Below are 20355 nucleotides of genomic sequence, written 5' to 3' on the forward strand. Positions count from 1 at the left end.
AAGAGAAAATAAATCATTCATTCCCTCAGGAAGCACAAACACAAGAGTCTAGCTCAGCAAAGATGCAGACAACACTGTGTGCCAGGACCTGGGAAAAGCCAGCCTGGGATGGTGCAGGACTTACCACGAGTGCCAGAACGAGGGTCCGGACCTTCTCCCCGATCTCTGGTGAGATGTCATTGCCAAACTGCTGCAGGGTGGTGAGGAAACGCTTCAGCTTGCTCAGCTGCCGGGCCCCACACGTGGCTGGGAGCTGCTGGTTGGTCAGTGAGGAGGAGGAGGATGAGGAAGGGCCGTTGCTGAACCTCTGGGGTGGGGATGGGGCCCCGTTCAGGGTGGGGGGGGAATGGTTTATTCCGTTGGGCACTGCAAAGGGGAGACAGAAGCCATGCTGAGCACCAGGTGGGCACATCCCTGTGCCCTGGTGCTGAAGTGGATCCATCCTCCAGCCAGGAGGTTGTTGCTGCTGCTGAGGGGCAGCTCAGGTGGCTCCACCTCACCCAAGGAGGGCTGGCAGAGCCTGCCCTGTGCCTGCCATCCCTCCCTGGGGATTTACAGGGAGTTTCATAAACACAGTTGTTTTTTTCCAACCTGGTCCCATCTGCAGCTTCGCCTCCTGTAAGTGGTGAGCATGTTGAAACAGACTGAAGGGCTGGAAGTTTGGGAACTCAGCAAGGGATTAGGATAAATTGTTGACATCCCCATGCTGTGGTTGTGCAATGTCGAGCCCTGTCTGATGAGCAGCTGTGCACTGAGGCCCCAGCTTGGTATAAACCCAGAATTTCAGAGTGAAAAGCACATCACTGGAAATAGAGTCATAGCTGATCCACAGGGGTTATCCTTAAAAATCCAGCCCTGAATCCCTTATGATTTAAGCGCTGACAAGGGGGCCACAAGGTATAAAAGCCATTTCAAGTGATGGTGTTCAGAGAGGCCCTGAAACCACCTGGCAGAGCTGCCCCTTGCCTGTGGGAGGAGCAGAAACTTGTGAGAAAAGATGCCAAAATTTCTGCTGCAGCTTCACGAGGATCATACCAAATCCTGATGAACCCAGTGAGAGGTTTTTCAGAGAAGACAGGAGGTACTTGAACAGTTAAACCACTCTGGAGCATGCCAGGGTCGGAGGCTGGAAAGGCTCCACACACCTGGACCTTCGTGGTGAGCACAGGAGGGAAACTTAACCAAAGTCAGTTAAGATGCAAGGAAAGATAAGGCTACAGAGACCAACAAAGGTGGTTCCTGCCAACCAAGGGGTGACAGCCCTCACAGACAGATGATGAGATGAAGGTGAAGGCCAGCACTGAGAGGATGGAGGTACAAAGGCAATGTGAGCTCATGCCTTTTGTTATCAAGCAAAGCAACCTGAAAAACTCCTGTTTTTCATACACACACTCCCAAAGCAGCAAAGCAACAGAGACATTAGGATGTACCCAGAGGTACACCTCCACAGAGTACACCAGAGCTGTGTGAAAGGCAAGGCCTTTCTGGTGATTACTCATAAAGGCCTTTATTTCACTATAAAAGGGTTACAGATAGGGTGAGGCTGCCAAGAGAAGCTCCTCTCAAACAGCAAAGGCTGTGCAGCTCCGTGCTCTCCGGCGGCCACAACTGAGGCGCTTTCCCCCTTCTCTATTTCACTTCCTCTTATTCTTTCAGATGAAAGCCTGGGGAGAGCAGTGGGCTCTATTTATACCTCAGGAGAAAGAGGGGCTGTGAGACACCCCTGGGGCTGTGGGGGTCCCAGGGGACAGGCTGCCAAGGAGGGAGCAGAGGATGCTGCTGGACGGGGGATGCCGTTAGACACGGCCCCCTAACCGCGCTCTGCGTTTCTGGGCTCAGCCCTCCTGACCCTCTGCCAACGGCACCACCACAGGGCAGCTGGCACTTATCTGATCCTGCACATCACCAGGACCTGCTCCACCACAGACCACACAGCAGGGCTGGCATCTTGACTTCCAGGTGAGAGCACAGCGCTGCAGCAAGCGAGGCAGCGTACCCAGAGCAGTGGGACTGCTGGTTTGGGGACAGCAAGGTGATAAAATTCCTGGGAACAAAGTCATCATCTAAGGCTACTCTTAAATTCTGCCTTAGGTCCTATACAGTCAAAGGTTTTGCTGCTTCTCCAACCCTGTATTAGTGATCCACAGGTAGGCATGGCTTTGTTCCAACTGCTCCACCTCACCTGCCCAAGCCAGGGCAGGTCACACCCCCACTGAGTGACCAAGACTCTCTGGTGCAACTGAGAAATGAAAAAGCAAGAATGAACTTCACCATAGGTCACATCTCTCACGTGTCTTGGAAAGAGGCAATTAAGTCATCTGCAATCAGCAGATTCAGGCTTCTTGGCCCTTAACAGCGTGCCAAGCATCCTCATTGGAAAAATTAATTTCTGTCACTTTGCTAATGGTCTTTTTCTGCCTGAGCAAAAGGAGAGCCATTAAAAACGCCTGAGCACATAAAGATGGGGACAATGTGTCTGGCGGGATAACCCAGTGATTAGTGCTGCTGCCAGCACATCACAGTGTGTCCTCCAGGAGGCTGGGCTGGAAATCTCCAAATCCCAGTGCCAGCATGGAACTCTGAGATAGCCCAGACACTGTCATGGACAGCACAGCAACACAGAACCAGCTAGGGAACACTCTGTGCAGGGAAAAGGGGTGAGGAGAGCATGGAAATACGTACATGCCATATGTGGGGGTCAGATAACTCCATGCCCAGCAAAGTAAAGCAGCTTTGCTCCGGAACAATGCTTTTAAAAAGACATTAAATGGCTTAAATGTCGGCTAAAGAAGGAAAAAAAAGACCCTTTCTGGGCTGTAAGAAAAGGATGAAGGTCCTTTCCATCCATGGAGTCACCTCTGAGCAACACTCAGCTAGAAGAAGTGGGTGCAAGGCTGTGCTACAGCTGGGCAGGATCAGGACTGACTGTGGCTTAATAGGAAAGATTATAAAGAGAAGATGGAAAAAAGAGAATCTGGATGGACAGCAAGGAATTTTCAAGGCTGGGAAATTAAAAAAATGAAAAACTTTCTAATCTCAGCTGCAGGAATGCTGCCTGCAAAGTGAGATACAGCAGAGTGGGAATTAACTCCTCCAAAAGATAAAGAGGAAAACCCAGCTCTTGGCTCACTTGAAGCTGACCTGATAAAAGATTCAATTTCTTAAGGAGTTTATGGTGGAAATCAAGGCTGCACCTGCAAAGAGAAAGACTCAAGGCAGCACCAGGAGCAAGGCAGGAGCAGGCAGGGGGGCAGAGGGGGGATTACACAGCCTGTTTTATGTCCTGCATGCACTACAGAACTGCAGGAAAGCCCCGGTCCCCCCTCCCGCACAGCCAGGCAGCATCACCCGCCGTGCCCTGGCTGATGGCTGGGACATCCCTGTGAGTTCCAGGAGCAGAGCCTTCCCTGCTGGCTGGAGCTGGGCCCAGGACAAGCAGCAATACCGGGCTTACGTGCAGTCGGAGTGAAGGACACGGGCCGGGGGCCGCCGGCGTTGACGGGGGGCAGCGGCGGCATGTTGGGAGGAGAGGACCTGGACTGTATCTTCACTTCCACGGGCGATCCGGGCATCACTGGCACCCTCTTCTCACCAGCAACTGTACCAAGAGAAGGTGGCAAGGCTTAGTGACAGTCACTGACACGCACTTCCCCGCCCAGCACGCCGGGAACAGTTGCAAGGGTGAAGATAAGAGCTTGGGGAAGTCATGCAAGGCTCCCACGCTGCTCTGGAGGGCCCAGAACTGGAGACAGGCACCAGGGGTCATGTCTGTGGTGGCTCTGCTCACCATCCCAGTCTCCTGACTCCATCTCCTCACCCCTCATGCCCAAAGATGCTGTTCAAAGTGCTTCTGTTGATTTGCTTTGCCCCCATTTAAGATCTCTTGGGTACGCACCTTGCTGAGCCTTTCCAGAGGAATCACAACCTCTGGGAGCCATGCAAGCAGTAACCTGGACTTGGGCTGTGCCAGAAGTGACTGGAATGGGCCTGGGGTTGTAGAGATGAGCTGATATCAGCTATTCACAGCCCCACTGCTGTGTGCAGTTTCTGGTGTCTAATCTATGACCAGCTCAAACTGCAGCTTCCCTTGCAGCCTTGAGGGATGTCCTAGCACAGGGAAAGAGTGTGACCACACTCCCAGCTCCAGTGGCTGGGATAAGCTTCACAAGACAAAAAGGAAGAAACATCCTAATGTAATAGGGGGATGATTTTGCTTTTTTGAGAGGGGTGTTTTGGGGTATTTTTGGCTTTTAAAATGCAGACAGCTCAGCAGACAAAGCCTAAGGATCTCCAAAGCGCAGCTGCCGTGGGAGCCAGTCCCAGTCCAGGGGTGCTCTGTAATGCACTGCCAGCATCTCCAGTGTCCATGACCCCAAAGAAATCACCCCTCTGAGATGATGGTCCCCACTCTCTGCTCTTCAAGCTGCCCCTCCCCTCACTCAATTAACTCACTAACGAGATGTGAGCAGCTTGTCTCACCCAGGAACACAGCCAGGTCTCCAGCACGTCCAGCTGCACCCCAGCTCAGTCTGAGAGGGAGCCCAACCCAACTTCCACCTCTCCAGTGATGCAAGCTGGGCTTTGGACCATTACCCTGCAATTTGTTATCCACAGCTCTTACCAATATCTGTCAGCTGCAAGAAACCCAGCTTTTGAGCCCGGGCAAACAATTAAATGCTGCATTCCCATAGAGCGCTGAATAGGTAAAATTCTGCACTGAAATACAACCCAAACCTGCTACTTCTCAACTCCCAACAACAAAAACGCTGCTTTTGAGAGCAGAGAAAACACAAACTGGCACCTGAGCCCTCGTGCTGCTGCCTGGGATCTGCTCTGTCAGCCCCAGCACCTGCTCTGCCACCGAGCTGCCTCATTTATTTTCCTTATGGCAAGTCATGGGGAATGCCAGCGAGGTAACAAATGAACTTTGTTATGCCCAGCATTTCTTTCTGCTGTTTGCAGGAAAGGGGAGCAGGGATGATACACATTGAAAATCCATGTTTTCCTGCCCTGTCAGTACAGGTGGAATAACTTGGGTTGGAATTGCTACAAAACCCACAACTCAGAACATTTGTGTCTTCATTTATCTAAACCTGCTTTCAAGAAAAGGAAAAAATTCCAGGCTTTGCTTTCATGAAGTGGGGAGAGATTGAAGCTATGGGAAACTACTATTAATTTTAACTTATAATAACTACATTAACCACATATTGCAAACTACTGTACATGTGGCCCAGCTTCCACACAATTGAAGCCTGATGTGCAGACCCTCCCTGTCATTCCCATGCATGAATATGATATTCAGATGAATAACCATGCATTGATGTAGGAACACGACATCATTTATACATGTAGGCACCTATTCCAGCAGGTGAGTTCATCAGCAAGAGCAGGGAAAACACCATGACTTTCTTTCCTCTCTAAACAACTGCTGCAAAACAGTGAAATTTTGTACACAGAGTTAGGGGTATTTCTACCCCAAAAAGTCTGAGTTCCCTCACTCAGGCAAGAAAGGACACTCTGCTAAATGACCCAAATTATTCAATCAAAACAGCATGAATTGTGCCTTTCCAGCACTCGGTGTCAGCTGCCCAATGACCATCCAGGGTCCCACTGTCACCCACCTGCCTCCTCCTCTTCTCCCTCTTCCCATGAAACCCTCTTTCCCAGGTGTACATGGCCAATCTGATATTGCCATACTCTGGAGAGCATGAAATCCTTAACTCTTCTCCCATTCCTTCCTAAAATTTTCCTAGGGCACATTAAGAAAGCAGAACTAATTTGCTTAATTTACAGAGAAGGAGATAAATTTTGCATGGAATTTATAACCCCAAAATAAAACCAGCTACTGTGTCAGACACCAAAACTGAAGCCCACAAGAAGCCAACACCTTCCTTTCCAAGCCCACTCCAACAGACAAGAAGCAAACAGGATTGTTAAATTTAAAAGCTTCCTGCTAATGACCTGGGGCATCTATAAATGCAGATAAAAACCATCTTTCTGAAGCTCTCCTTTTTTAGTCTAAACATGTCCATTTAATGAGAATCATCTGAGCAAACCAGGCTGTGACCAAGGGCATGAATCAGCCTTGAGTTGACCTGGGGCTAAAACTGAGCCAGCGAGCTTCTCCCTGGAGAAAGGCTGCCTTCCTGGTCTCATTCTTTCACTTCCACCACTCAGAAATATTTACTGGCTCACCAAGAGCAGCTTTTCAGTGCTGCCTCCATTTGCACAGGGAGGATGCAGAAATGCTCCTCAAAATGTGTGCGAATCACTCAGCTGTGTCACTCACCTAAAGAGTCAAATGCCATCACAGACTTTGGAGGATACTCTAACAAGAATAATTGTTGTCAATGACTGAATGCTCTGAGCACCAGAGCAAGACAACTGCCCAAACTGGAAACATTGCACTGCTCTCCTTCAAAAACTCCTCCTTCCAAACCTCACCTGGATCAGAAACACAAATACTGCTGTTACTTCTCAAGCAGTGTCTGCAGGAGCAGGCCAGACATATTTATGGCACAACACTTTGGCTGTCAAGCTGCCAAATGCCCAAACTTTGCAGTGACACGTGCTCAGCTCTGCACCAGGACCTGCCCAAGGTGACCAGGGACAGAGGCGGCAGCAACATGGACACTGGGTGAAAGAGCTGCCTTCCCAGCCTCAGACACACTGGAATTCCCCATGGGAAGAGGACTCAGAGCAAACAAAACCCAATGAGGTGCGGGTTTAGTCCTGGCTCCATGCAGGAATTCCAGCTCCTCCCAGCAGTGGTGGGTTTGCAGCGCGGATTTCACAGCTCTCAGCCGCTCGCGCTGCCGGCTGGGCACGGGCAGCTGCAGCACAGAGCAGCCTGTGCTCCTGCCCTAGATATTCCTGTGCCCCATTTAAGGAGCCCAGGTGTGCAAGAAACCAGAAAGGCCCAGAGCTGTGAGTACACCTGGAGCCCTCCCTCCCTGACAAGCTGCAAGGCCCCGGGTTCATCTGGCTCTGCTCTGGCTGTCAGTCTGCAGCAGATTTCCTTCGCTGCTCCAGTTGCCATCCTGGCGTAACAAATTAAAAAGGAACATATGTCAGGATTAAGTGCAGCTGATGATTTTTCTTTCTGGAGAGGAGAAAGAGCTAAGTGAGACAATGAGACAAGACACCAAGAAAAAATCTGGGGTCTCAAGTGATGCTCAGAGATGTCCCACTCCTGCATTCCCAGCTCTCCCAGCACGTTGCAGAGGGGCAGTTGCAACACCAGCTCCAGACAGATCGCATCCTATTTATTTTCTTTAAGGAAGTCCTCCACCTATGGTGTTTAGTAAAAAGAGTATTGCTGTGACAGGTAACCTCAGCATTTACTTTTACTAAAAACTGTATAAAGAAACTGCTTTATTATCTCTTCATGCCTGTGGGCAGAAGAAAAGGGAAAATGCAGAAGAAAAAAAAAACCAGCAACAAGTTAGGGAGTATCTCAACTACACTGGAATTTAAATTAATCCTTAAATTCCTTTGGCAATTAGAGAATAAACTAAGTGATGAAAAAGAATTAAAAACATTGCATGAGGAGAACTGGATGTTACATCCCCCAAAAAAGCAAGATTAGGAACTGGAGAAGAGTGACAGTGAGGCAGACAAACACAAATGGTCTCATCCTCTTCCCAAAGCTCAAAATATAATTCAAGGCAGCATCAGGAGGTGCTCCACTCTGCTCAAGAGAAAGCCTTGATCTAGATTCCCTGGCAGAGCCATGGATTTGCTGAGACCAAGGGAAGAGAGGAAGAGCCACTGCCACAGAGCAGGAAATGGGGATGGTTTATATGAATTTACCCTGCAGTGTCTGCATGGGCACAATTTAATCCAGTCACCTCCCTGAGAGCACATTCCTGATGCACAGGGAGGATTCCCCTTGATTCTATGGCACGAGAGTTAAGGAGGAAGGGTGAACTGAGGAGTGATCTTGGAGCTGTCATTTGTAAAAAAGCTGCAAAGAGTCAGAACTGTATCTCACCAACCCAGGTGCCAGACTTGAGCTCTCCAGCTTTCTGTAGAAGTCAAACCATGAAATATCTTGGAAGAAATAAGAGAAAACTACATTAACCATGAGACAGCCCTGCAACACTAGCAGCTATGCCCAGGTAAGGGTTTGCTTTTCCCTTTGGCAGCTTGCAGGACAGAGAACAGGCTCAAAATCAAAAGCTTTGTTGACAAGGTCTATCACTAAGATTGCAAACTTGTAAATTAACAAAGGTGGTTTTTGAGTAAAAGGCTGTGTACAAGGGTTTGCCCAGTGGTTCAGTCTCAGGAGGGAAAGCATGTAATGATTTCAGACAGAAAGAAGAAGTTTAATCAAAGCAGATATTTTCAACTTTCATCTGGAACATGCAGAACATATTCATAACCTAAAAAGCCTCTCCTCACCCCAAAAAGTTAAAAGCCCTAAATTCATACCTGTCTCTTGAGAGCAAGGGACTGGAGAACTGTCCCAGTAACAACGGCCAAAGTCAAGTCCAGCAGGAGAAATTCTTATTCCAGAGCCAGTGGACAAACAGACACCCCAAAGGGGATCCAGCCCATCCCAAAACATCCCTCAGGGCAAGGAGCTCAGCCACACCTCTCTTCCCACTGGCCCTGCCACCTCAGGTGAGCACTCAGGCTAGAGGCAGGAATTATAGACCACCTACAAGTCAGCAAAATGAGCCTTTCCTACAAACAGTCCTTGGAACTTCTTCCCCCACTGTTTATATGGATTTAGATAGAGCAATGCCAAACATGGCTAAATGGATAGAGAGGCCACTGGAAAGAGGGAAAAGAAGGAGGGACAGACCTTTAACAGCCCCCTCTGACCCAAACTATTCTCTAACTCTGCAAGAAGCTCCATGTCTCATGCTGGAGGGCAGGCCAGGGACTGCCCCAGCCCAGCCACGGCAGCCCTGACGTCCCCAGTGAGGAGGATGTGCTGCAGTTGGCTCGTCACGGGGTCCCTGTTGATCATCTGAATGCAGACGAGAGGCAGCATCAGTGTAACCTGACCTGATAATGTAAATAGGGTGAAATGAAATATGGTTCGCCACCTCCCCAGCTTTGGCGAATGTTTATTTTGAATAACATGCTTATCTGCTCCAACTGCTCACCATCTGTTTTCAGTCTCCACCAAGCTAATATTTTTCACATTTAGGAACTGAGAAATGGGAAGAATTACATTTAAATTTTATTAACATCTTTCCTCCGCTCCAAGGTTGCCTTTCCCTCCCCTTGATGGCTCTAAGCCATCTGTAGAGCACCTTTGCAGTTCTCCAAGGCATGCAGATGAGAGGTGATCTACATGCAAAGCAAGAGCATCATTACTCAGGCTTCCAGAAGATGCCATTTACCGCTTCTCGGCCGCAATTCCCTCCCTCACCTGCTTCCAGCCAGCTTCCCCCAAGCTCAAACTCCAATCACATCGTCAAGGGAGAAGTAATATTTTATCTTTTTGCAGCATTACTGCATCAAAAAGCGATGGAGGGGGAAGATAAGCATCAGGAACAAGGCAGCCTATGCAGCAGCTTTCAGAAAAAAAGGATGGTTGGGTCTGTCCCAGTTTGGAGGAGAGTGAGACACTGGGAGGTCTGTAGTCAAGATGACTTCTCTCTACAAATATTGACATTTATTTGCTTGTGGGGTGGTTTTTAGAGGTCTTTCTTTGCTTGAGTCAACAAAAGGTGATTTACAACCAGCACTGGGGGACACGAGTGCGTGGCATAACCAGGTCACCAGCAAGGGCTGGTCACACGAGGTCCCTGTCCATCCTCCTCCCTCCACACCATGGAGTTGGCCAAGATGCTACTACAGCAGCAGTGCCAGTGGGTAACTCATGTCCCTGTACAGATATTTCCCCCACTCAATGTGATCAGCCTATTTTTACCCCGTTTAGCTCGGGTTTATGGCACATCCCAGCTCCTGAGCTGTAAGATGCTGTGGGAGTGGAGAGGGCTCAGCACCTCTCAGGAGAGCCTTGCATCACACAGGAGGGAGCTGCTGAGCCTGGGATAGGCATTTTATAAATCAAAAATAAACGCGTGTATCTCCATTGCCATCTAGTCCTCTCCCACACACAGCTGTTTCACTTTAAATCTCAATTCAATGTGAAACTCAGATAGAAGAACTTGAAAGAGCAAAGTATGTTATCGTTCACAAGCAGTCCAGAAAGCAGTTAATAAGGGAAATAAGATTAATAATTTATTCCTGAAGGCAGACTGCAGATCTTTATCCATCTTGCCCTTCAGTGATTTTTATAAAATCCTATTAATGTGCCTGGCTCTAGGAACTCAGCAGTAGCACAGGTTGGGTTTGGGGCAGTTCCCAGGCAGACAAGGCGGCGGCAGCTCCAGCTCTGCCTGTGCCATGGCCATGTCAGACCCAGCAGCACAAACCTGCCTGCAGGGCACTCCTGCCTCCTGAGCTCTGCCTTCCTCTGGGGCCACGGACTCAGGCCAGGACCAAACCCTGGATGTGGGATTCACCCCACAAACTATCATATTCAACACACCCCACAGCTGTTGTACATCAAGCCTCCAAATTCATCTTGCTTCTAGAAGAACACAAACCACCCTGTTGTGGTAATCCCCACTCTCCTGCTCTCTTTCCAAGAAGGGCCAGGGAATAGTTACCCTGACAGCCATTTCCACCCAGGAGCTGTGGCTGCTCTAGCCACCACCACAACCATTCCCTTCCCACAGCACTAGCATCCCCACAAATAAATTCTGGGGACCCAAGTTCATCACTTGATGTCCCTGGCAGCAGCTTTTGCTCATCACTGTCTCAAAGGGATGCTGTGAGCTCTGCCAGGGAGCCCGAGGTGCCCTGAGTCATAGAACCCTCCTCATCCTCACCAGCTGATTGCTCTGCCCTCATCAGAGACAGCCACCCCAGAGGGAGGCATACACTCCTGGAATATAGCCCAGGAGAAAACATTCCTGGATACCAAGGCCTGCCTTGCAGATTTAGGATAGGAAGCTTTGGGGATTGAGGGGAGTGATGCAGCCTCCCCAAACCACCTCTTTGGCTGGGTTATAACCGGGACAGGGCACTCGTTCAGCAAAGCCAGAGTTCCTCACTAAATCATTTGCTTAGATACTGCTAAGTATTTTGGTAATTTTTCATTAATTCCTTGTTCCATTTAAAATTAAAGAATCAAGACTATTTTTTTTTAAATCACCCACTCCCATAACAATATTAAGCAATATTTCCTCCTCCGCACTATTTACTCCTTGGGCTAAAGCACTCGGAATGAAAAATGAAAGCAGTTACAGATATCAAACAGGCAATTATCACAATCATGGCAAAAAATGAGTTCTTAAAAGTCTCAGCCTGCTGCACTGCTCTCCAAAGCCTCTGACTCCGAGCGGAACAACGGTGGCGGGAGCAAAAGCGAAGTTTCCAGATGGGAACATCTGTGTCTCATTTGCCTCAGGGAAGAAAACACCAGGAAGATTAACGGCTCCCGAGGCTGGTGGAGCCCAGACACAACACGTACAGAAGGGATACCATGGAGAAAGGCTTGGAGCAACAGCCTGCTAGCAAAGATTGGGGGTTTTTATTTAATGATTATTTTATGGTGCTTTTACACGTGGGGAAATGAGGTGTCAGGGCAAAAGAGAGCTTGGGTTTTGCTTACTGTAAACGTTGTGTAAAGTGAAAGCAAGGATTGAGTTAATTATGCTTGTATTAAAAAAATAAGATAAAAGCAGCACTTTTAGCATCTCAGCTGTTTTTAGATGGAAAAATTAATTTTAAGAGTTGGCTTTAGGGAGTTACACTCCTAAAAGGTCTGAAATTGCTCCCTGCCCAGAGCATCAAGGCCATGGATTCACCCCTCTGAGGCACAGTGAACACCAAGCTTACACCAGAGAGTAAGAAGAGATCCAACAAGTGGGAAACTCATGGTTGAATGACCAAGTCTCCCCTGGCAATGGCAGAAAAAACCTGTTTCCCTTAGGAGAATTCCTTAAATTCTGCCACAGTTTAGGGACCACATTTCCAAAGGTGGGCAGGCCTATAATCCACAGGTTATACACAAGAACAACTGAGCACTGTAATTTTGAGAGTGCAAATCTGTTTTTCATTCTGCCTAGGCTAAACACCATGGAGTAAATAAAGCTGGAACTTTTGTACCTGTAAAATTTTGGGAGGTCCAAAAGAAGGGAAACACAGTGAAACAAGCTCAAAGTTTAGAAAGCATTTTCCACCTTAACAGAGGCTTCGAGACAGCCTTTAGGACATGATTTTATCTAGCCCTCATAAATCCTTTCAAAACTTGGACTGCTGGCCATTTAACAAGCAGCTCCACCCTTCTCCTGCTCTCCAGATGAAACACATTCACACTGGGCTCCATTTTGTTCCCTCCTTCTCCGACCCAGCAGTACCAGCAAAGCAGCAGAGCCTGGGGAACCGTGGTTAATTGGCATCCTCTAATTACTAATTAGCTCCAAGGGGCTCTCTGCAGCTCCAAACAGTCAATGGGAATGCATCCACTGATTTAAACAGGCTTGGAAAAAGCAGAGCTGCTGGAGCAGGCTCTGAGGAGTGACCCAGGGAACTGCACAGGGAACCCACAGCTCCCCAAGGAGGATCCAGCATGGGGCCACCACCACTGCAGCCCTTGCTGGGCTTCTCAGGAACAGCTCTGGAGGAGCCTCAGGGAGGGTTACAGGGTTCTCTCCTCCAAGGGGAGCCTTCCCAGGGGGTTCTGGCTGCTCAGCAGCTTCTCCTGCACAAGCACCTCTCACACAGATGCTGCAATTAGAGGTGTCCGAGCAGCATTTGTGGTTTAAAAATCCATCATAAGAGATTTGAGGCATAAATTCATCCCACAAACTCCATTTAGGACCCTGAGCCTCCTCACTGCACGACTTTACCAAAAGAGCTGAGGAGAGGGCAACGTGCACAGAGCAGAGCCCAGCAGGAGCTCTGGCCACCAGTGCAGCAAAGCCACAGCTCCCACTCTGCAGCACTGCCCTGCTCCCTGCTCAGCTGCCCCAGGAAATCCAGGGGAGCACTGCAGGTCTGGCATTCCCATGGCTTCCCCAGGACAAGCCCTTCCCAAGGGAATCCTGCAGCTTCTGCACTGTGAGCCTGGCTCATCCCAAAAGTGATGGTCACCACGTGAGCCTCCTTTTTCACTGCCTGGTGTTTCATGTCCCAGCTCTCAGTTTCAGTAGGAAAAGTTGTGGAAAAGGAGGACATTTTCCAGCCAATTCCATAAGAAACTGAGGAGGTGCTGAGAAGGATGCTGTTTCTGGGTCAGCACAGTGAGCCCCTTTGCTGAAGGCTTCCCCCCACAGTCCCACTCTGCTCACTGCAGGATGAATCCCTGCCTCCCCAAGGATAATAATTTTGGGAGTTTCCTCTGAGAAGAGCATCTCATTGAGCAGAGGCCACTGCACTGCCTGGTGCATTTTTAACCCCAGGCAGTTGAGGGATGGTGTGATACCCCTTTTATCACAGTGCCAGGTGAACTCAGATCCCAATCCCACAGCTCCTGCCCACCTCTGTGCCTCTGCTCCTAGTTAGCTGCTGGGAATAAGTTTGGTCACACACAGGACAAGTTCCTACAGGGATGTGCATGGACTGTACAAAAGCTCCCACAGATTGTTACGAGGGCTGCAAGGTTTACTCCAGTTTTTTGACATCAGAGAACCCAGAAATCCTTCAGGCACAGCAGCTCCTTCAGGAGAGACAGCCTTGTCTGTGCCAACATGTCCTTTCCTCAGGATCCCTGAGATCCACAGTGATCCTGCCTTGCTGGGTACAACAAACACAGGCACTGTCCATGACTTGGACAGGTCCCCATCCCACACTGACTCACCCCAGGGATCTGCACAGCAGGGCAGAGACAGTCTGGAGCACCTTGGCTGTTCAAACCACACAAGGAAAAAGGGGAACAGCCTGAAAAATCATTAAATCTTCCAAAATAAAAGGATGAAATCAAACCCACCTTAAAATCACCCAGTGACTGATGATTTGGGAGCTTTAAACCTGATTACTAAAGACATACAGGAGGAGTTTAAAGTCAAGCTTTAAAACCATTTAAGAAGACATCCCTCTTGCTGTCTTCCATCTTCCAAATGCTGCTGCTTGATGGTTTGGTCTCCAACACTATAAATGAACCTTAAAACCAGCACTGACCTCAGAAAACAACCAGTACTGAGCAAATCTGGGTCTCTTAGAGCATCATGAATATCACTGAGCAAAGAGATCTGGGCTAAGGAGGACAGGAACAGCAGCTCTGGGGTTTAAGAGTAGGGGTATCCAGTGAGTAGAGAGTACTCCAAATGAGTAAAGCACAAACTGGGATAAAAAAGTCTCTGCATACCAGGCAGACACAAAGCAGCAGTGCTAGCAGCTCAAGCACCACTACCAATAACTGTAAATAACAGCAATTAAAAAAAAAAGCAAGGTCACTTCTAAAAGAAGTGAGATCTCAAGGCAGAAAACCACATTTGATCCATAACAACCAACATGACCACAGAGAGGCACAAATAATACCAAGGACACCCAAAGCTATTACAAAAGTTTATATTAAACTAGAAAAAACTCCCAAAACTAACAACAAACCTGTTTGTTAAGCACAGACCAGGTACAAATCCTGACCATCTGGAGAAGGAAGCAGTCCAGAAGCTCAGAGTCAGATGGACCAGTTTAGATGAAAACAATGGTCATTTCAGCAAAAACAAAACAGAAACCAAATCCAGTGCAATACAAACCACTAACCAAGTTCTACCACAAACCCAAAATGAAGCAATCAAGGAAGGATACAGAAAAACATCCCCCTTGGGTCCCTGAAGTCATAGCATTTCCAAATATAAAGCAGACTTTAACACAGAGTCTCCCTTCTCCAGATGGAGGCTGAAGAGCAGGAGCTCATCACTGCCAGCCAGCCCAGGGCTAAAGCTCTGCCAGGCTTTATCCAAAACTGGGGAAGTTGTCCAAGAAACCAAGGAGGAACTTGGGAAAGATTTGAGAAATCTCTTTCATCCTCACTATTTACAAGTGCCAGAGGGGACTCCATCCCTCTGTCAGGGTCTGCAGGGAAGGGTCACAGCAGGGACAGACTCTACTCTATGGGGACAACAGCTATGGGCAGGCACTGATGCTCAGGAAGTTACACCTGAATGTGAAAAACTTTTTTACTGTGTGGGATTGTCCAGGGAGGGCAAATATCTCCCTCACTGGAGGTGTTCCAGAGCTGTCTGGACACAACCCTGTGCCACGTGCTCTGGAACGACACACCCCGAGCTTGTGTGACCAGGAGTGTCTCTTGTCCCACAGCCAGGCTGGCTTTCCCAGGCAGCCCTGGCACTGTTACCCACACCAACACCCCTCTCAGTGCCCTGCTGATATTGCTGAGGTAGCCAAGCCTCACTAATGACTCCCCAGCTCCCTGGCTCTGTGGAGAGCTCACTTCATTCACTTGGGCGCTAAGTGCATTCAGTGCTGCCCAGCTAATAGTCCCTGCCATCACTGGCACACACAGGAGCCCTGCCAAGATGACAATTCTGCCTCTTAAGAACACTCCTCACACCACTACACAAATGGCTCTTCCTCTGTGCCCCAAGCCTGACCAGCCTGTGGGAAATTTCCACCATCCCCTGGAGCTGGAAGCACAGGAGGAACACACTTAGGGTGTGTTTTGGAGGGGTGGAGGGGCCTGATGGTGTAGAGGGGTCCTTACACACCTGGAGCCCCATGAGCCAGCATCTTCTGCAGAGTCCAGGCACAGAGAGATCAGTATGGACACAAGAACCATCAAAGTTCAGTGTTTAGAATCATGGAATGGTTTGGGTTGGAAGGGACCTTGAAGGCCACTCAGTTCCAAAGCCCTGAACACCTTCCACCAGAGCAGGTTACTCCAAGCCCTGTCCAACTGGAACATGAACACGGCCAGGAATGGGGGACCCACAACTTCTTGGTCTGTTCAGGGAATGATCCCAGCAGAGATGGAGGCACAGCAGTGACTGTTTCTGTGTGCCTCGTTCCCCTCCCTCTTGTGGGCAGCAGAAGTGGAGAGTTTCCATGGATAACCCCTGGAGATTCAGTGATGCACAGGGACTGGAGAGGGGACTGGCTCAGCTGCTGCTGCACTCACTTTCAACCCATCACACAGCAACACAGCACAGACAAGACTTCCCAATTCATCATTCTTAGGGTTGTCCTCAGGTAGTTATCAGTAACCTGCATTAACCTGCTCCCTTTCAACTGGAGCACAGGGGAAAGACAAAAAACCAAAAAGCTCAAAATCGCAAGACCAGGGCACAAAAAAATCCAGCAAACCCCAAAGTTTGTTCTAAACTGCCATTTTCCCTCCCTGGTCACAGCAAAGCCTGTGACACTGTGCCTATAATTTTCCTCTAATGATGCAGCAGTGAGGCAGAGCCCCATCTGTGCCTGGGCACAGGTGAGACTTTTCACTATCGTGTAAGTGCAGGCTGCCTTTCAATTACACTCACCAGCCCATTAGGCAAATTAGATTTGCATATGAGAGGATAACTAGAAAGTCAAGAAATAGGCCCTGAAGGAAAATACGTTCTATAAGCTACACATCCCTGGGAAGATGTGGACAGGGAATTTGCTGTCCAACCCTTTAGGGCTACTTTAGGTTTTCATGGTGTTCAGGTTTCTCTCGGTGCTGGCATGGGTTTGAGGACAGCCTCTCCACCAGGCAGAACTGGAGCCAGACAAAGACATCTGCGTTCCCTGTGTCCCCACCTCCCTAAAAAGATGCCCATTTCTGCAGGGAAATGCATCATTTGCAGGTTCTGCCTTGCAGTATGCTGGAGAGGAGATTAAAATACTACTGGTGTGAGAGAATTTCAACTGATCCCACCTGGGTTTCAATAATATATCACTGAACTACATAATTATTTCCAGCACCCTAAGAAGGTCCAGAGGGACATGATACCCAGTGGTATGGCATTACACAGGTGTCCCATGTCACTGAGGACACTCATGTGGACTAAACAGTTCTGCTCAGGTGATTCTGAAGAATTCATCCGCCTGCACATACTTGTTTTTTTTTTTCCTGGTGAGTGTATGCAAAACAGAGACAACCTAGCTCATCTCCCAGAATCCAGATGGCACTTGCAAACCTTGTCTGTGTATCAAATGTTGTTTTTTAGATCAAGTGTCCCTGGTTGACAACACAGAACTTCACGATGCTATCTTTAGAGAGGCTTCTCTGCAAAGAAACACCCTTGGAGCATACGTTGCAGGAATATGCTAATGTGGCAGGGTGTTTTCAGTGGCCACAAATGGATCTGTTCCTGGGAGCTCAGACACCCCACAAGAAGCTGAGACTGGCTGGGGATGAAGGGTCACCCAGCTCCCATGGAAAAGATGCACCAACAAGTTAAAAATTGCAGAGAAAGGTTAAGTTACACCACTGGAGAGAGGCAGGGTGGGCTCACAGCAAGTGCACTCGCACACAAGTGATAATTATCAAAAAACCCCTACTAAATGAGTGAGGGCAGCTCAAAAGAGACAGCAAAATCTGAAACTTTCCATTCCTTGACTTCTCCTCCAAGTTTAGAGATTCTTACCCTATTTCCTGTTCAGCTAACTGCAAGGATCTTATAAAAACCCAGTGATTTTTCTTCCTCAAGGTCTTCACTTCCTCCTCCACATCTCATGCAAAGATAAAAGCAGCACATGCAAAGAAAGTTCTTTAAAACCAGCCCATTAATAAAGAAGAAAACTCTACAAAACCTGCAGTTTAACATATTCCTGGAAAAAAAAAGCAGCATTTGTTAAAAGAAAACACCAGCACCCCCCAAAAAACCCACCCTGAGTTGTTTTCTAATCTCAGCTCCAAGAACAAGAATCATCACCTGCATGTGAAAAAGCATGAAAAAGCCCTGACTTATACACACTCCCCACAAAGCAGCAAAATGGCCTAACAAAAACCAAGAAAAAACAAAAAAGCTGCAGAAACAGGTTATGGCAGAGCTCAACCCTGGGATCAGAAGGTGACACCAACAGCACTGAGGTGGCAGAAATAACCCCTCATGCTTGCTGCTGAAAAGAACATTTCAGAACAGTGACATCAGGTAAAGCAGCAGCTCTTGAAAAAAGAAAGTGATCCAGGAGGTAGCTCCTTCCATATTGCAGGCACTCACAGTAAACACCATATGGCCTGTTAATTTAATTAGGGAGAAGAAACCCCCTAAGTTTGAGATTTGACTTTGAAGGGTTTAAAACAAGTCTGAGGAAAATCACTCGAGATATTCCATAAGGTTGCCTTGCCTCCTTCATCCACCTTCTGACCTGCTGTACCTGGTGGCTCTCCCTAGGCTGTACAGCACCCCTAAGAGCTGGAATTTTTTTAGTAGTCCACCACCTTCCCCACCACTGCACCTGCACAGATGCCTCCCAGGAAGATCTGGGTGGGCACTGCCAGACAGCCAAGCCAGGAGAGGTCTGGATCAGGAAGGAGGGACGTGCAGTAAATAAACCAAGTACTTCAGCTGAACAATCTCCTCAGATAGCATGCAGAATTTTTATTTTAAATCCTCATAATCTACATTGGCGGGTCCCACCTGTCAAAGACAGGATGCAGCTCGTGCTGAAGGTCAGCCTGACAAATGGTGGAGCACCAATGCTGAGACACAAAGCCTTAGGGCAAGTCCACTCCCATCCATAAGTAAGTTTGCATCTGTAATCTCGAGATCAACCAACCAAGCTCCAGCTGTCCCTAAAGACTTTTGTATCTGAGCAAAATCTCAGTGCAGCGACTCTGTTTGCTGAATAAAATGTCATTCTCCATTATGGATATATCTTCCATGTCTCTGTGAGCAGAGAGGGGCCTTTCTAGGATCATTTCCAGCTAGAGGTTTGCTTTCCTGCATCTGTACCACAAAGGGACACTGCAGCACCACTGCCAGGTCTCTGCTCAAACTGCTCAGTGCATCACCAGCAGGAACAAGAGAGATCCCGTGGAAGCAGCTGCTGGGGCACCACCAAGAATGCAAAACCACAAAAGGTGAAGATTCCCTGAGGAATGGCCTCCCAGGCTGGAAGAGCTGAGGCTGACGAGGCTCTGGTAGGGTCACACCTTCAGCAGCCCCCGAGGCCCAGGCAGCAGCAGGAACATCTCCATGGTGCTCCAGGAACCACCATCCCCTCAAGAGCTGCCCTGGCAGGAGCCTCCAGCACAAGCCCCACCAGCACAGCCTCTGGGGGTCCAGCTGGGTGAAGGAAACCCAACATTCCTCCAGAGAGGAGCGAGTGACTGACCTCAGGCCTGGGACAGGGCTTTGGCCCCCAGGCTGAAGGGCAGGGGCACAGAGGGAAGCTCTGCCTGGTGCCCCCAGCACGGGCACAGAGGGAAGCTCTGCCTGGTGCCCCCAGCACGGGCACAGAGGGAAGCTCTGCCTGGTGCCCCCAGCACGGGCACAGAGGGAAGCTCTGCCTGGTGCCTCCAGCAGGGGCACAGAGGGAAGCTCTGCCTGGTGCCTCCAGCAGGAGCACGAGCTGCCACCCTCCTCTTTTCCTGCCTGGCACAAAGTGGGTCAGGGCTGCGTGGGCTGATGGCACGTCACAGGATGTGACCCACCTGTGCTCCCACCATGCCTCTGAAGAGCAGGGGCATTTCCCAGGTAGGGCAGCAAAGGATGCTCCCTCCCTCCCTCCTCCTCTTACCAACTGCAGCCCATCTTGCCTTGAGGAAAACCCAGGATGCTCCATGCTAGCACTACTCTCGAGGATATTTTAGGAGGTTTGGACTTTCATGGAACATGCTGCCCTGTAGATAAACAGTACCAGGAGAAAATCACATTGCTTCTAGAAATTTGTAACCTCAGTTGGCATGGAGTTTCTCCTTGGCTCCTCTCAACAGCTGACTACACTCACAAATTAACATCCCACTTGTTTAATTGTGTTTTCCCTTCCTATCCAGACCCAGGCTGGGATCTGTGTGTCCCTTTAATAGGTGTGTCACAGCAGTATGCCAGAGTTCCCCATTTTCTAACTAAAAAAAAAAAAAAAGCCAAAAAACAAGCCCAAACCCAGATAACAAAACATCTAAAGCCCAGCACACTTCTTCCTGCTAGGAAGAAAACCTCCTCTCAGGACACTGCAAAGATTTAATTTACTACCAATTGCCCTCTGGTTATTTTACATTTATGGGGTGGGGGCTGAAGAAAGGAAGAAAGCAGAGAGGGTGTAATTAGCTTTGCTTGTAAAATGTTCATCCCAGTTGTAACAGCAACTGGAGCCTATCGGGGGCTTAATAGATTTCAGGGATTTGTTGAAGCTGAAGGGTCTGTGTGGGGCGGGGGGAAAAGCTGGGAATAAAAAAAAAAGGGGAAAAAATATTAAAAAAAAAAATCAATAAGT

At 48.8% G+C, this 20355-nt stretch overlaps 1 protein-coding gene across 6 annotated transcripts in view; it reads right to left on the bottom strand.

Moving 5' to 3' along the window:
* The window catches only part of CBFA2T2 (CBFA2/RUNX1 partner transcriptional co-repressor 2), a 59723-nt gene that overhangs the window by 13601 nt on the left and 25767 nt on the right, over window positions 1–20355 (bottom strand). For 4 of the 6 annotated variants that reach the window (XM_059862311.1, XM_059862310.1, XM_059862309.1 and 1 more), the window contains exons 2-3: window positions 3446–3598; window positions 125–366 (exon numbers count right to left, since the gene is read on the bottom strand). In XM_059862311.1, the coding sequence (XP_059718294.1) occupies window positions 125–366; window positions 3446–3598 (395 nt within the window). The remainder of the gene's footprint in view (window positions 1–124; window positions 367–3445; window positions 3599–20355) is intronic. The other 2 variants (XM_059862313.1, XM_059862312.1) reach the window with 1 other exon arrangement.

Source organism: Haemorhous mexicanus, chromosome 18, assembly GCF_027477595.1.
Source record: "Haemorhous mexicanus isolate bHaeMex1 chromosome 18, bHaeMex1.pri, whole genome shotgun sequence".
Taxonomy (NCBI): Eukaryota; Metazoa; Chordata; class Aves; order Passeriformes; family Fringillidae; genus Haemorhous; species Haemorhous mexicanus.